General features: G+C 53.4%; 2 protein-coding genes and 1 long non-coding RNA gene across 14 annotated transcripts in view; 2 read left to right on the forward strand and 1 right to left on the reverse strand.

Moving 5' to 3' along the window:
• LOC100341560 (melanoma antigen preferentially expressed in tumors) lies at window positions 1-12,490 on the reverse strand. Its single transcript, XM_070065852.1, is given in 6 exon segments — window positions 1-652; window positions 655-710; window positions 713-888; window positions 2,368-2,973; window positions 3,360-3,678; window positions 11,645-12,490. Coding segments are annotated over 5 exon segments (1,398 nt in total). The 5' UTR covers window positions 3,557-3,678; window positions 11,645-12,490; the 3' UTR covers window positions 1-289.
• LOC108178662 (immunoglobulin lambda-1 light chain) overlaps window positions 1-16,641 on the forward strand; it is a 353,981-nt gene that overhangs the window by 222,877 nt on the left and 114,463 nt on the right. The window lies entirely within an intron of this gene.
• LOC103351717 (uncharacterized) overlaps window positions 12,162-16,641 on the forward strand; it is a 23,429-nt gene continuing 18,949 nt past the window's right edge. Inside the window, exons 1-3 of the long non-coding RNA XR_011385163.1 lie at window positions 12,162-12,459; window positions 13,020-13,217; window positions 15,234-15,417. This is a non-coding gene — a long non-coding RNA (uncharacterized lncRNA). The remainder of the gene's footprint in view (window positions 12,460-13,019; window positions 13,218-15,233; window positions 15,418-16,641) is intronic.

Raw genomic sequence — 16,641 nt, forward strand, 5'->3', positions numbered from 1 at the left:
TTAACGTGAAGGTTTCTTTATTTCTGACCATTTCTTTATAAACATCCACACAGGGATAACTCCCACATATACCTCCCAAGCCCAAATCCCCCTCCATTTACAACTAGTAGGTTGCACCTCCCACAGAACAACAACCCCAGTGAGCAACTGCTCTCCTCCCCTCCCCCCCCCACCACTTTGCTTCTTCCTGCTCACACTAAGCAGGGATCTGAAACCGTGGTGCACGTCCCCCCACGATCCTTACACCCTGAGCTTCGGTGTGCACACGCCCAGAATGAGGTGTGGACCCTTAGACAGGCATGTAGCAGGAGCACAGGATGGGTTCTGGGTTGTAGAAGGTCCTGTCGCCACAGTGAGGACAGGGGTTGGCGCTGAACCAGACCATGCTGGGCCGCCCCGACTCCCGCAGCATCCGTTTCAGCTTGGCGTGCAGGTAGGCGAGCCTCCCCGGGTGCAGGGTGCCTCGCACGTCTTCGTAACTCTCCAGCGGGGCCGGGTACAGCACGTGGCTGAGCTTGCTCAGCCCGATGGTGTGGCACAGGAGGTTCTCGAGGACGGCCATGGAGATGGGGTTCCCACAGAAACTGAAGGTGGTGAGCTGGGAGCAGCGGCTCAGAGCAGGCAGGATGGCACTGAACTGGGGGTCCACGACCACAAGTCCACACACACTGGGGGTCCACACACACACAAGTCCAGGTCCTGGAGGGTGGGGAGGTTCGCTCCAGCAGAACCTGCAGGGACCGCATGCTCACACTGGTCAGGTTGACGCCGCTGAGACCCAGGTCTTTCAGCTGACAGATGGTGGGGCTCTGGGATAGATGCTTCAGGTCTAGTTCCGAAAGCAGGCAGTTAGTGATTGAGAGGGTCTCCAAGGGGCTCTTCAGGCACCTGCAGACAGACAGAGCAGTTAGTGCTGGGGAACGGCCATGTGGGTGGAAGGGGGTGATGGCGGTGGGGAGAGGTCAAGACCCCAAGCCTTCCGAATGCTGGTGAACTCGAGGATGCCGTGCTGCAAAGGGCTGTGAGTGAGCCCCAGGCCGGGTGGGGTGCGCCAGCATCCCATGTGGGCACCAGTTCCAATCCCATGTGGGCTCTACTTCCAATCCAGCTCTCTGGTATGGCCTAGGAAAGCAGTAGAAAAGCATAGGAAAACCTGGAGGAAGCTCCTGGCTCCTGGCTTTGGATTGGCGCAGCTCCGGCCATTGTGGCCATCTTGGAAGTAAACCATCAGATGAAAGACCTCTCTCTCTCTCTCTCTCTCTCTCTCTCTCTGCCTCTCATTGACCTGATTAGAAAAGCTTCCAAATCAGCAACACTAGAAAAAAATTAATGTTTTCAACTCGGGCCTCCTTCTAGCCCCAGCCTGGGCTCAGGCCCCTGCATCTCTGTGTCTGATGAGGCCATAAGGAACATACGTGGGCAAGTCGGCAACACCCAAAGGGAGCTGCCTGGCTGCAGGGGCTGCCCTCGTCCGCTGCATTGTCAGCGACTCAGCCATCACTTCCTCCCATTCCTCACACCTGCCCCTTCCTCCCTCATCCCAGAACCATGCATTCGCCATGTATGCCTTCACCTGGAGTTCGAAACCACCCTTTCCAGGCAGGAAGCATGAGGCTGGTTTGGAGGGAAAGGCCCAGGCTGAGAAGGTGGGTGAATGCAAAGCTTGCGATCGGAAACCTCCCCATTTTGGGGGGTGGGGGGTTTCCTCTTCTACAATGCCCTCCTTGTTTTGCTACTTTTGGACTTCTTCACTTAGACATCATTGCCTAAGGAAGAATTCCCAGGGCTAACCCTCGCCAGCCCTCAAAGTCCTGTTTTGTAGTTTGCTGGCAAGGAGCAACTGTTGATGGCAACTATCCTAGCTCATACCTCTGGATGTGGCTTGTTGCCTTTGAAACGTGTGCTGAAACTTAATCCCCATTATGAGACATTAAGAGATGAGACCTCTAAGAGGTGACTGGGGTCCGCCTCACGGACAGACTAATGGGTTCTCTCCAGAGCAGTTCTACTGGAAAAGCCACTTTGGCTGGGTATCTCACACACTCCTAGTCTCTTGGCATATCATGCTAAAGACTGCCTTGGGGCTCTGTCAGCAAGAAAGTCATTACCAGATGTGGCTCAACTTTGGGCCAGAACTGTGAGCCACACAAGCCTTGGGGCTCTGTAACTCACCCAGTGGATCCTGTCCTACCGACCTCTGGCCTTCACCTGGGTAGTTATGGGACACCCGGCTTAGGGGTGCAGCAGTGAACAAGTGCTGACTTCTACAGGCTTTCCTCTCTTGCACTGTTGGCAGCTGGCAACACAAGGAGATGCCTGCTCCCACACTACAACACAGAAGGCCTTGCCCTGGCCGGGGTCCCTCACCTGAGCATGTGGTTCAAGCGGCCTTCCAGGAAGGAAATAGAGTCCAAGTAGAGCTCCTGGAGGTGGTGCAGACTGAGGAACTGAGAGGTGAACTGGCTGACCCACTCCTCCTTCTCCCGGGACGCGCAGGAAGACATGTGGATGTGGGAGACGAGGAGGCGGCGCAGATTCCTCATCTGGCCCAGGTGCAGAGCAAACTTGCCCAGTGTGGACAGCTTCCAGGTGCAGTTCACCTCCAGATCCTGGACAGAGTCCAGCCGCACCATTTTCAGAATCGTCTTAATGTTCTGCATGGGCATCGCGAAGATCCGCAGCTTCCTACAGCACAGGTGCAGCAGCCCCTCCCTCTCCTTGGCTTTCTCAAGGAGACAGCTGAGCATTTCGTCACGGCTGCCTTCCTTGAGGCACAGGTCGACAAGCACCTCCAGGGGGGCCGGCGACTGTCTCACCCCAGCCCTGGACCTGTCCACTTTCTGCTTCTTCCTCAGGGGCTGGGTGGCCTCATTGTCCACCAATGAGCAGGCACCGACCCTGGTTCCAGACCACACGGTCCAGAAGTCCTGATGAGCATTTTTGCGTAAATCCAGAACTTGCAGTTTCCATCTTCTGTGGGGAAAACAGAGAACTCACTCAGCGATAGAGTGCGAGGCTCAGAATCCAGCGAGACCAGACGTCTGGCTGCACTGTGACCCCACGTCCCAGACAGCGGCTGCTCGCTTCCCCTCCCGGGGACCCTGCCTCTCCTCTGAATCCTTCTCCGGGAATATCTCCTCCCCTGGGGTCCCTCCTGGTCCCCGGTTCTTTTACATCTGAGTGCCATCTGGAGGGAGCAGGTGCATCCTCATTAGCCGTCCACATCCAAAGCCCATTCCCCTGATGGCATTGTCTGAAGCTCCCGCCCTGCCTTTGGCTCTCCACACCCCTGGACCCTGGCTGACCTTGCTCAGACTCCCAGGGCTCTGCCCGCCACCCCATCCTACCCCACCCCTCACCTGGGGCGAATGTCCTGGGCAAGCAGCACGTCGAGCCCGTCAAGCATGGCTTGGAAGGTCTCCCGGTGAAACTTCCGCTCCTTCATGAGAGCCCCCAGAGGGAGGCAGGCGAAGGGCCACGCCTGCACCATCGCCTTCAGGGTCTTTCTGCGCCTCCTGCTAAAGGCTGCCATGAACAGCGGCGGGAAGAGCTCCATGGGCAGCTCCTGCAGAGCAGCGCTGCCAAGGACTCATTCCTCAGCAGGTTCTTCCCTGCCACCTCCAGGAGCGTTGGTGGGGCCCAGAGGCTCGTCCTGCTCCGCTGGCTCCAAACGGGATCCTGCGGACACACACGGGGAACAACGAGGCATTCTTCTCAGGACAGGGCAGGCAGCTCCAACTTCCCCCACTCTTCAGTGGGGCCAATGCAGAGCTGGCATCACTGCTCTGGCAACGGGGATGGGGGGTGGGGAGGTCCTCACGGTACCCTGACGGCCACCAAGTCCCAGCTCCACCTCTTGCAACAGCAGGTTGAGCATCAGGCAAAGTGTTGGAGAGGGGCAACACCAGCGCCCCATCCCATATCCAGTCCCTGCTCCACTTCTTTCCAGCCCACCTGGGGAGGGAGCAAAGATGCCTGAAAGATTAACCTTTTGCCCTTTTGGTCACGTAGTCTGGCATAGCCCCCTCGGATCTAATAAGGAACACACACAGAAACTTTCAATCAGAAGCCACGAAAGCAACCCAGCAGTGTTACACAGATGGTGCCCATTTTAACTAGTATCTCTTCTATGAAGGATGGGGCTTCAAAACGCTGATGAAAAACAGAATTTGAAGATAATTTGAGGAGCCACTGCTTGTGGCACTGGCATCTCCTATCCAACTGCCAGTTGGAGGGCCAGCTACTCAGCTAACGTGCCTGGGAAGGCAGTGAGTGACAGCTCAGCTACTTGGAACCCTGCCATCCCTGTGGGAGACCAGAATGGAGCTCCTGGCTTCCTGGCATTGGCCTTGCCCGTTCCTGGCTGTTGTGCTCATCTGGGGAGTGAATCGGCAGATGGAAGATCTCTTTCTCTTCCCTCCTCTCTCTCTGTTGCTCTGCCTTTCAACTAAATAAAAAATTTAACAAAAAGATAACGTGAGGCCAGTACTGTGGCACAGCAGGTAAAGCTGCTGTCTATGGTGCCAATGTCCCCTATGTGTGCCAGTTTGTGTGCTGGCTGCTTCACTTTCCATTCAGAGGGAGAGACAGAGACAGAGACAGGGATGGAGAGAGAGAGGTGGAGGGGGTGGGGGAGGTGGAAAGGGAGAGAGAGAGGGGGAGAGAGAGAATCTTCCATCCACTGGTTCACTCCTCAAATGGCCACAATGGCCAGGAACCTAGAACTCCATCTGGGTCTCCCATGGGGGTGGCAGGGACCCAAGTCCTTGGACCATCTTATTCTGCCTTCCCAGGTGCATTAGTAGGGAGCTGGATCCAAACTGCAGCAGCCAGAACTCTAAACAGCTGCTCACTTGGGATGCCAGCATCGAAGGTGGCAGCTTAACCTGCCGCACCCCAGTGCCAGCCGATCCCTCACATATTAAATTATCACTTTGATATGGAATTCAGGGCGGGGGGAGTACTGTTGTCTGCAAAACACTATTTCTTTAACCAACAAATACTGTACATATTTGCAGTGTACAAGATGATGTTTTGAAATGATTACACCATAGAATGGCTAATGCAAGCTAATAAACACACACACATATGCATTATTTCTCATACTTATTTTCTGTGGTAAGAACACTTAAAATCTACTCTCTTGGCAATTTTTAAGAAGTCCATACATTCTTTAATTTTCCTAAAGTTGTAAGGCAGAGAGACAGAGACATATAGACAGTTCCCATCCACAGGTTCACACCCCAAATGCCTACAAAGGCCGCACTTGGGGCCAAATCTAGGAACTGGGAACTCGGGTCTCTCACCTGGGTAGCAGGAACCCAATTAATTACTTGAGCTACCACTGCTGCCTCCCACGGTCTACATTTAGCAGGAAGCGGGAGTCGGGAGACAGAGCCTGGGATTGAACCCAGGCTATCTGATACGGGCCACAGGTGACACCCTGAGCTAAATGATAATACATTCTTGTTAACTACAGCCACCATGTTATGCTCTAAATCTTTTTAAAATTAAAAAACATTTAATTTTTAAATTTTAATTTATCCTAGATTTCTTGAAGAAATGTTCTTTTAAATAGCCCATGGAATGTGTTTCAGCTTTTGGTGGGAGAAAAATGGCCTAACTTATAATACCACAAAACCATAAATGATACAAACTATAATTATGGGTCACACACTAACTATAAGAAAAAGGCATTAATTAAAATCCCAACTAATTTTATGTCTTTATTTCTAAAAAAAAAATAAAAATAAAAAAAATCTCTAGCTGTTGGAACTGGCATTGTAGCAAAGGCCACCACCTTTGATGCCAGCATCCCATATGGGCACCAGTTGAGTCCTAGTTGCTCCACTTCTGGTCCAGCTCCCTGCTCATGGCCTAGGAAAGCAGTGGAAGATGTCCAAGTGTTTGGGCCTCTGCCACTCACATGGGAAACCTGGATGAAGTACCTGGTTCCTGGCTTTGGCCTGGCCCAGCACTGGCCATTGTGGAATGAACCAGCAAATGGAAGATCTTCAACTCTTTCAAAATAAATAATTCTAAAACAAACAAACAAACAAACAAAAACCACAACTAATATCTGTTTAACAGTAGTGGAAAATGTCCAGCCCATGAAATCACCTGATCTGGACCTGCCATAGCACCTGCAGGTGGGACACGAAATTTAATAAATCTATAGCTGGCTAATTTTTAAGTTGGTGAGTTTGTATGGTCTGGAAATAATGTTATAAATATCCAAGTAGCCCCAAAACCTTATCCTTGGTTTAAGAAATTAAAATGTTTGGAAGTATGCATTTGGCACAGCAGCTAAGCTGTCCTTGGGACACCCTCATCCTTTATCAGGTTGCCTGGGGTATGGGCTCTGGCTCTGCTCCCATTTCCAACTTCCTGACAATGCCCACTTGGGCGGGGGTGGGGTGGGGCGCAGCTGGTTACAGCTTAAGTAGTCGGGTCCTTGCCACCCATATGGGAAACCAGGACTGAGTTCTGGGCTCCTGGCTTCAGCCTGGCCCAGTACTGGCTGTGGGAGGCATTTGGGGAGTGATGTAGAGGGCAGAAGATCCCCGTCTCTCTGCCTTCCAAATAAAATGAAATTAATAAAAGATAAAATGTTTGTGATTAAGACAAAATTGTACTTAGAGGAAAAAAAAATAAAGCTCATTTAGAGGGAGAGGGGAAATCCCCTGGGCATGCAGTGTTAGCTGCTACCTTGGCAGGTGTTGCAGTGCGGCAGGGTAGGCCACTGTTTCTGATGCCTGCTTTCCACCTAAGAGTGCTGGTTCCAGTCCCAGCTGCTCTGCTTCCAATGCAGCTCCCAGTTAATGCACCTGGGCAGCAGCAGGTGATGGCCCTAGTACTTGAGTTTCTGCCACCCGCATGGGCGTCCCAAATGCAGTTCCTGCTTCCTGACATCGGGCTGTGCTGTGCTGTGCTGTGCTGTGATGTCAGGAAGACCTGGATGAGTTGGATGGAGCTCCAGGCTCCTGGCTTTGGCCTGGCCACTGGGGGAGTGAACCAGTGGATGGAAAGTACTCTCTCCCCCTCTCTCTGCTGCTCTGCCTTTCAAACACATAGTCTTTTTAAAAATTGAGGAGTTTTCTCCCATTCTACTGAGCTAGTCTGAAGATCACAGCAAGCCAAAAGGTAAAAGGAAAAATAAAGTCCAGCTCCTTTTAACTAAAGAGGCACCAGAAATGCTGGAAGAGGACCTCTCCTGGTTCCAGAAGAAATCTCTCGTCTTCCCAGAATCATCAAGCTAACCACAGGCTGGAGACCAGACCTGATGCCCATGGCCTCACCCCCCCTTAGCTTGTTTTTTCCTTCTTGTATGTATCTGAGAGAGAGGTAGGTAGGCAGGTAAGTATGGAACCAGCGAGACTCAAGATTCCATCCACTGGTTAATTCTTCAAATGCCCACAACAACTGGGGCTGTACCAGGCCAAAGCCAGCAGCTCACTCCAGGTCTCCCACAGGGGAGGCAGGACCTCAACCACTTGAATCATCACCGCTGCGCACCAGCAGGAAGCTGGACTCAGGAGTCAGAGCTGGGCATCAGACCAAGCTCCAGGACATGGGATGCAGGCTTTTAACTGCTAGGCTAACTGCATCCCTTAAGGGGTGGGGTTAGTGTTTTAAGACCAACTGGTGACATTGTGGGCTTTGATTTGGAGGCTGGGATGTCTTAAGGGCTTGCTCTGTTTGACCTTGATCTAGGGGAGGTGCTGGTGGCTGTGGTGACTATCCCCCCTACCCTCAGCCCATGTGTACAGACTCAGACCAACGGAGTCTGGGGAAAGGGGAGAGGTGACCACAGATCCTGGACGCAGACAAGGGAGGAGATAGGAGGCAAAGGGTGGGACCTGGCCTTATTGTTTGGCCCAGAGAGGAATGTCTTTTTTTTTTTTTTTTTTTTTTTGACAGGCAGAGTGGACAGTGAGAGAGAGAGACAGAGAGAAAGGTCTTCCTTTGCCGTTGGTTCACCCTCCAATGGCCGCCGCGGCCGGCGCGCTGCGGCCGGCGCACCGCACCGATCCGACGGCAGGAGCCAGGAGCCAGGTGCTTTTCCTGGTCTCCCATGGGGTGCAGGGCTCAAGCACCTGGGCCATCCTCCACTGCACTCCCTGGCCACAGCAGAGGGCTGGCCTGGAAGAGGGGCAACCGGGACAGAATCCGGCGCCCCGACCGGGACTAGAACCCGGTGTGCCGGCGCCGCTAGGCAGAGGATTAGCCTAGTGAGCCGCGGCGCCGGCAAGGAATGTCCTTTGATTAGACTTTTGCACTTCATTATCATCATTCACCAGAGCTATCGGTGGACTGTGAAGTCTGTGCTTTTGAAGACAGAGCGAGAGAAAATGGAGCCTGGACGTGTGCTCATCGTCCACTGAACCCCAACTCTCCGAGCCACAGGAACAACTTGGTGGTGCAGAGCAAAGTTGAGCCGAGTGTGCCGAGCTGTGTGGCACCTTCTGCTGGAGCCAAGGAGGGGAGCAATGATCCTCAGGGATGCTAGGGGCACGGCCTCACTTCTGATCGGACAGAAACCCCCATGTCCCATGGGGAGGGCTGGCAGGAGGCCCTGGGGCAAGTCAGTGCTCGAGACAGACTCCCTGGCAGTCTCCGGCACAGATCATCCTCTCCTCTCGGTGCACTCAAGAGCACCTCCTGGGTGCCCCCCTGAGGATGACCAAGAGGAGCACCCAGTGAGAACCTGGGGCCTGGACTTTACACTGTATTCAGTAGACAAACGAGAAACACACAGGCTGGAAAACAAATTAATCCCGGCTGAAGGCCATAAAAGTGCTTGTGCAGCTGAAACCAAGCAAAGCTATCCTATCTGCCTATTCACAGGCAGACTTGTGACTTCTCCTTGTCTATTAGGTCAAAGCATTAAGAACTGTTACTATCTCTCATACATGTATACAGAAATGAAAAATACTATAATTAATATTTATTGAGTATCCTGATTTAAAACATCGAGGATGAAAAAAATTTCAAAAATGCTTATTGAGTACTTTGAATAGTGCTTGCCTCCCTGTCACTGCAAAATCTTTGACAAGAAGGGACCATCCATGCCTTGTTTGGTTTTTATTTGAGATACACAGAGACAGAGAAAGCTCCCATTTGGTGCCTGATTCCCCACATGGTTGCAATGGTTGGGACTGAGGCTGGGGCCAGGGCAGGCTGAAGCCCGGAGCTGATAACTCAATCGTCTTTCTCACAGGTGGCAGGAACTCTGTTAAGCCATCATCTGCTGCCTCCCAGGGTCTGCATTAGCAGGAAGCTGGAATTATTGGAGCAGAAGCCTGGAGTCAAACCCAGGTAATCCAATATGGGATGGGTGTCCTTTTCAAAAATGTTTAATTCGCTTATTCTCATCTACCTGAAAGGCAGAGCAACGGGACACAGAGAGGCAGAGAGATCTTGCATCCCTTGGTTTACTCCCCAGATGTCTTCAATAGTCAGGGTTTGAAGCCAGAAGCCACCCACCCATGTGGTGGTAAGAGATCCAAGCACCTGAGTCATCCTCCACTGCTTCCCAGAATGCACAACACCAAGAAGCTGGATTGGAGGTAGAACAGCCAGGACTTGGACCAGTACTCGGGTGTAGAATACGGGGGTCCCAAACAGCAGCTTAACCCACTGTGCCACGACACCTGTCCTGGGATGTGAATGCCTCCACTGCGGGACCAAACAGCAGTCCCATCCTTGGTGAATTCCCACACGCTTTCTAAGTTTCAATATCAGCTTTCAACGTATTTATTCTTTGTGCTTTCCATGTCGTGACTGTCTTTATGGTCAAAAAAATTTTTTTCCACTGTCATTTCCTCCAAAAACATCTTCATCCTTTTCATCACAACCATTTTCTTTCTTTCTTTCTTTTTTTTTTTTTTTTTTTGACAGGCAGAGTGGACAGTGAGAGAGAGAGAGACAGAGAGAAAGGTCTTCCTTTTTTTTGCCGTTGGTTCACCCTCCAATGGCCGCCATGGCCGGCGCACTGCGGCCGGCGCACCGCGCTGATCCCATGGCAGAAGCCAGGTACTTCTCCTGGTCTCCCATGGGGTGCAGGGCCCAAGCACTTGGGCCATCCTCCACTGCACTCCCTGGCCACAGCAGAGAGCTGGCCTGGAAGAGGGGCAACCGGGACAGAATCCGTTGCCCTGACCGGGACTAGAACCCGGTGTGCTGGTGCCGCAAGGCGGAGGATTAGCCTAGTGAGCCGCGGCGCCAGCTCATCACAACCATTTTCTTCCCTTGTGCTAGGAGTTGGAGAACATGAGCCTGAATCAGAACCAGCTGTATTCGGAATCACGACGATAAGGCAAAAACAGTTCCTGTGTCCAGCACTGCTTCGAGTTTATGCAACCACTTCACTCCCCTAGTGCCATGTGTTGATCCTGCAATGGGCTCACACCGGTCTTCCCTCTCTCAGGGTGCAGGAACTCATGCTCACAGGGATGAGCCACAGGTGGCTGACTCTCCCAAGAGGGTGACATGAGAACACAGCCCGCAACAGTGCACCTGTGCCAATCTGATGTGAGAGTGCCAGGAAAAGTTACAATGGGGACACCTCCCTCTGTTGTGTGTGCTATCCACAGGCAGGATCAGGTACAGGTACAACACAGTCTCTGTTTACACGATGTCCCACACCAGCCCGGGGGTGCAGCAGGTCTGTGGTCTCTGGCCTCTGCCAAGTTTTCCAGACAGATGGAGAAAAGAGGACTTGATACTCCCAATGGAAAACCTCGAGAGGCCTCTGTTCACCGTCTTGAGGCACCACAGTAAGGAGCTCTGTCTCCCTGGTGTGCGAGACTTACAGCAATGCCGCACAGCCAACACTTTCTCACCTGCACTTCCTTGTCATGGACAAGGAGCCAAATTTACTGCTGTGGCCTCACCAGCAGGTTCTAAGCAGCAGATGTGGAGGCTGGGAAACGGATGCAGGAGCTGAGTCTCTGGGTGATTTCCATGACAGCCTGGCCTTGGCTCTGCTCACCGCCTTGGTCTTTGCACAGCCAAGAGAGGCTAAGGAGGGGTCTCCCTGGCAACACAGGGCTGCCTCTACCCATGCCTTCCCAAAACCCCCTGGGGTGATGACCCTGTCTTCTGTCTGCAGGCCATACCTCTCATTCACTACGTTCTGCTTGGAAGGCAACAGCAACACCTGGTATCAAAAACTCTCCCGGTACTGGTTTATCCTTGGGCCTCGGGCCCCAGCTCAGTCCATGGCTTCAAGTCAGACCACATGGGACCGCCCCACGCAGTACAGGAGAAATGAGGCTGTGGGACCTTCGTGCTCACTTTCCAGGAGCAAGCCTTACCCTCAGTGGTCCAAGGCCACAGGTGAAGGGAACCCTCCGGGAACTTGAACTCCTGCACACTCTTCCCTACGTGCCCCGCCCCTTCTGAATGCCCCAGGCAGAGGTTCCAGGGTGAGCACTGCGCTAAGAATCGAGTCCCAGCACACTACAGTTGTTCTTACAAAACAAAGGTAGCAGGACCAGTGAAACACTCTCTTGCGGCAAATGATTGGGTAAAATTAGGAAAGCCTGCTACTTCCACTGGGAGGGGCGTCAGGAAGCAGCCGCCGTCTGCGTCCTCGAGGCCAAGACCTTACACCTGAGACAGCTCAGGGGACGTGTCTTACCTGCTGATACCTTCTGAACACACCGGTCCGGCTCAGACCGGCCTCGGGGCTCGGATCCGTCCGTTTCCAGGGGTCCTGGCGATTCAGCCACCTGCTTCTACCCAAACCTGAGAGCAATAACTAAACCGCTCCAAAAAGCAAGGCGCCAGGGATTTTAACACCCGTGTTTAGGAACCAAGGGCCTCCAAGGAGAACCTCTGCAGAGCCAAATGCTGGCAACTGGATCCTGCACACACACACACCCGCCCCCTGCCTTAGGTGGGACTCGCTTCCCCTAGGCGGAACCCGACGACAATCTACGGGGCAGACCTGGCCCCCCCAGGTCTCCCAGTGACCCGGCCCTCAAGGGCACGGGCCACCGTCCCATGGCCACATTCCCGCCACCTCCTAGCACCTCTAGAGGGGCCAGCCTCCCAGAGCAGCTACCCCATTTCTAAGGCACCCGCAGCCGGCCCCCACGCGCAACCCTAAGCGCGCACGTCTCGGTTCCACGAATTATTACGTCTGAGACGCCCAGCGGAGGCCATCTCCAGGGCGCCGGGCGCGTGCGCGTTCGCCCCGTCTTTCCCTTCCACCCTGCGCCCAGTGACCCCCGATTTCAGAGGCAAAACGGGGGCCCATGGGGGCTGGTGGCGACCAGGGAGGTGCCCCAGGTCACCCCGAGAGACAGTGGGGGGCCAGGGGAAGGGTCTGAACTTACGCTTTCTCCCAGCGCGCACCTCACCACGTGACCGGCCGGCCGGACAGAACTTGACCCCAACTCAGCTAGCGCCCCGACGCCCCCAGCAGGGACAGCGCCTGACCTGACCAATCAGGTGTGGGCTGTGAAATCTCACGCGATCCTGGGGGGGGGCGGGGAGGAAATCTCTTGAGGGGGAGGGGCTATTGCTTGTGGCCACGCCCACTGAGTGTGAGGCGATTTGTGGGGAGGTGGGGCTGGGCGGGGACAAGCCGGCTGGGAGTGAGTGGGTGGAGTAGCCAGAGATGGGGGAGGGTTTGTGAGGAGGGGCATGTGGCGGGGGCAGGAGGTGGAGACAAGAGAATGGGTGTGGGGGTGAGACTGTTGGGATGGAGGGTTAGTGGGATCCGAGGTTTGGAGTGTGAGAGGGCAAGGCCAAGACCCGGACCCACCCTAGGGTGACCCTTTTCCCACAGGGGCCGGCTCTGGGGTGCCTTGAAGGTGGCTCCTCACTCCACCCCCTTTGATCTAGAAAAGACGGGACCCCTCCCTCTGCCGGGCAGGAGAAGAGCAGCCCCTTCCCCACCATGGTTCAGATCCCTGCCCTTCCACCAGAGGGCGCTCTCCTCAGCCCTTCCTCACCACGGTTCAGGTCCCTGCCCTTCCACCAGAGGGCGCTCTCCTCCCTTCCCACAGTTTTCCCAAGCTGTGGAATTCCTGTCCCACTGCGCTGTTCTGCTGAGCCTGCTTTCCACGGAAAACTGCGTTTGCTGGTGCCATCCCCTGGCCCTTCGGAGGACTGCAGCTGCCCCTTGTCCTAAAACCAGGGCCTCTCTTTTCAACCATACCTTTGGCTAGGTGGTCTGGCCAGCGGGCCAAGGATGTGGAGGAGGGGTAAGCAAGCCCTCTGGGAGCCTTGACCACTGTCTGGGGCCCCTCCCCAGAATCCACAGGGATGGTTCAGAGGCCTGTGCTGGGTTTCGGTGCTGGCTACTGCCCTTTGAGGGTGGGGGAGGGAGTGAGGGTTCGGGGAGACTTTCCTGGTGCAGACACGGGGGACTGGTGGCCACACGGGCAGGGGTTGGGGATGGGGAGGGCGTGGGATCTCTGGGTCTTTTTCCTCCAGCTGCTTGAGTCTGGCCTGGAAAGTATCCAGTCTCTACGGGTGATTTACTAGAAAGGGATGTGTGGGGACGTGGGGTCTGGGACTGAGTGCCTGTCAGCCAGGCCACCTCAGATTTGGAGCCACAAAGGCCATGACCATGGTGGTGACTGTTTTTCCTGGATCGGCCCTGCCGTTTCCCAGGCACCCTCAGATTCCAGGCTACACAAATGGAGAGGAAGAAGGAAAGGAAGTGGTAGCTACAAATAGGGTTGGCCATTGCGCTGGCCATCAGTGCACTTGGCATTGTCACCTAGAACTTGGCTTGTGAAAGCCTCCACTAGTTTCACCTTGGAACCACAGAGCCATGCTCCCTTCGGCTCCCTTATCTTACCCAGCAGAAATTCGTCCTTCTGAGCCTCATTTTGGATTTCAGTTTCTCAGAACAATAAGAGAAAAAAATCCGTTATTCCAAACCATTAAATTTGTGGTTAACTTTCATAGCAACAACAGGAATCTAGTATAGTTGGATGCCATGCATTTTTGACATCTTCTCCATGTATTTTACTTTTTTTATTTTTAGATTTATTTATTTGTTTGAAAGTCAGAGTTACATGGAGAAAGGAGAGGCAGCGAGAGAGGTCTTCCATCTGATGGTTCACACCCCAGATGGCCACAACAGCTGGAGATGGGCAAGTCCAAAGCCAGGAGCCAGAAGCTTCCTCCAGGTCTTCCCATGTGGGTGCAGGGGCCCAAGGACTTGGGCCATCTCTACTGCTTTCCCAGACCATAGCAGAGAGCTGGATCGGAAGTGGAGCATCCGGGTCTTGAACTGGTGCCCATATGGGATGCCGGCGTTCAAGCCAGGGCGTTAACCCGCTGCACTAGAGTGCTGGCCCCGTACTTTACTTTTTTAAAAAGTAATTTTTAGAAGTTTAATTTATTTGAAAGGTAGAGTGACACAGAGAGAGGATGAGAGAGAGAGAGAGAGAGAGAGAGAGAAAGAATTGTCCATCTGCTGGTTCTCTTTCTAAATGCCCACAACAGCCAAAGCTGGGTCAGGATGAACTCAGGAGCCCAGAACTTCTTTCTGGTCTCCCATGTGGGTGGCAGGGACTCAGGTACTTGAAGCATCCCCTTCTGCCTCCCAGGTGGAAGCTGGATTGGAGGTGGGATCTAATCTAGGCACTCGGATATGGGATGTGGGGCTCCCAAGTGGCTTCCTATCTTGCTGTATTACAATGCCTACCCCTCGGCCGGCGCCGCGGCTCACTAGGCTAATCCTCTGCCTGCAGCGCCGACACACCGGGTTCTGGTCCCGGTCAGGGCGCCGCATTCTGTCCTGGTTGCTCCTCTTCCAGTCCAGCTCTCTGCTGTGGCCCGGGAGTGCAGTGGAGGATGGCCCAAGTGCTTGGGCCCTGCACCTGCATGGGAGACCAGGAGAAGCACCTGGCTCCTGCCTTTGGATCAGTGTGGTGTGCCGGCCACAGCGGCCATTGGGGGGTGACCCAATGGAAAAGGAAGACCTTTCTCTCTCTCTCTCTCTCTCACTGTCCACTCTGCCTGACAAAAAAAAAAAAAAAAAAAAAAAAAAAAAAAAAAAAAAAAAAAACCCACACACAATGCCTACCCCTATTGAATCCTTTTAATTTGTATTGTGTCCAAGATTCTTTAGGGTTAATGCTGTCTTACTTAGACACCTTCAGTATACAGGAAGTTATTTTGGAACTCTCTTCAGCACATTAATGTTGGTTTTATAGGTGATAAGTTATGTCTCATGCAAATTACCATTATTTTCTAATTTACAGCTAAACTGCTTATGTCTGTTGCATGACAGTGTGGACAGAACTCTCTAGAATTAATTTGAATGATGACTTCTGCATCTGAAAGTGCCTGAAAATCTGGAAATGTTGATCATGTAACCAAGAGTGTGGAATTTCAGCTAAGGGGGCGCAGCAACAGGGCCCGAGAACCTGCCGCAATTGGTCAGAGGTTGGTGTTCAGGAAATGTTCCAGAAAAGCCTCCTGTTGCAACACTGTGCTCAGAGCCAGCCAGACCACTACAGTCAAGGAAGGCTGCAAATTGGAAAGGCAGAGTTACAGAGAGGCAGAGGCAGAGAGAGGTCTTCCATCTGCTGGTTCACTCCCCAAATGACCACAATAGCCGGAGCTGGGCAAGTCCAAAGCCAGGAACCAGGAACTTCTTCCAGGTCTCCCACACAGGTGCAGGGGCCCAAGGACTTGGGCCATCTTCTACTGCTTTCCCAGGCCATAGCAGAGAGCTGGATCGTAAGTGGAGCAGCCAGGTCTCAAGCCGGTGCCCATATGGGATGCAGGCACTGATGGCAGCAGCTTTACCTGCGATGCCACAGTGCCAGCCCCACTGAGTCAGATTTTTGAACATATGATCTCTGAAGATACATATTGAGTAAACAAGAAGGGCCCTCCCACTCGCCTTTTTCCTGCATCCTGCACACTCCTCTAACCCTTGCTATAAAAACTCCTGCAAATTGTTTCTCTGGAATGCAGGGTTTTTTTTTAAGGTCATGAGTAAGTAAAATTTCCCTCTGAGTGACTCTCACTTGAGGCTGATTATTTGGTGACACGCATGTAAAGGCCCCTTGTGTCTCCCACATGCACAGAGCAAACCCCTTCTGTACTTCCCGCAGGCAGAAACCAGCAGCACCTGGTGCCTTGCACTGGCCCGTTCCCTCAAAGAGCTCAGGTGATGGGGATTTGCTCTTTTTTTTTTTTTGACAGGCAGAGTGGACAGTGAGAGAGAGAAACAGAGAGAAAGGTCTTCCTTTGCCGTTGGTTCACCCTCCAATGGCCGCTGCGGCTGGCGCGCTGCAGCTGGCGCACCGCACTGATCCGATGGCAGGAGCCAGGTGCTTCTCATGGTCTCCCATGGGGTGCAGGGCCCAAGTACTTGGGCCATCCTCCACTGCACTCCCTGGCCACAGCAGAGAGCTGGCCTGGAAGAGGGGCAACCGGGACAGAATCCGGCGCCCCGACCGGGACTAGAACCTGGTGTGCCGGCGCCGCAAGGCGGAGGATTAGCCTAGTGAGCCGTGGCGCTGGCCTGGATTTGCTCTTAATCCCATGTACACCCCCTGGTTTGGAAAGCGTCTGGCCTACTTAATTAGTCACAAGTATTTTATGGTTAGATATTCCCAGTGACACACTGATTTCAAAATATTCCTAAAACAAATGATC

Source organism: Oryctolagus cuniculus, chromosome 21 (assembly GCF_964237555.1).
Source record: "Oryctolagus cuniculus chromosome 21, mOryCun1.1, whole genome shotgun sequence".
In the NCBI taxonomy this organism is placed as follows: Eukaryota; Metazoa; Chordata; class Mammalia; order Lagomorpha; family Leporidae; genus Oryctolagus; species Oryctolagus cuniculus.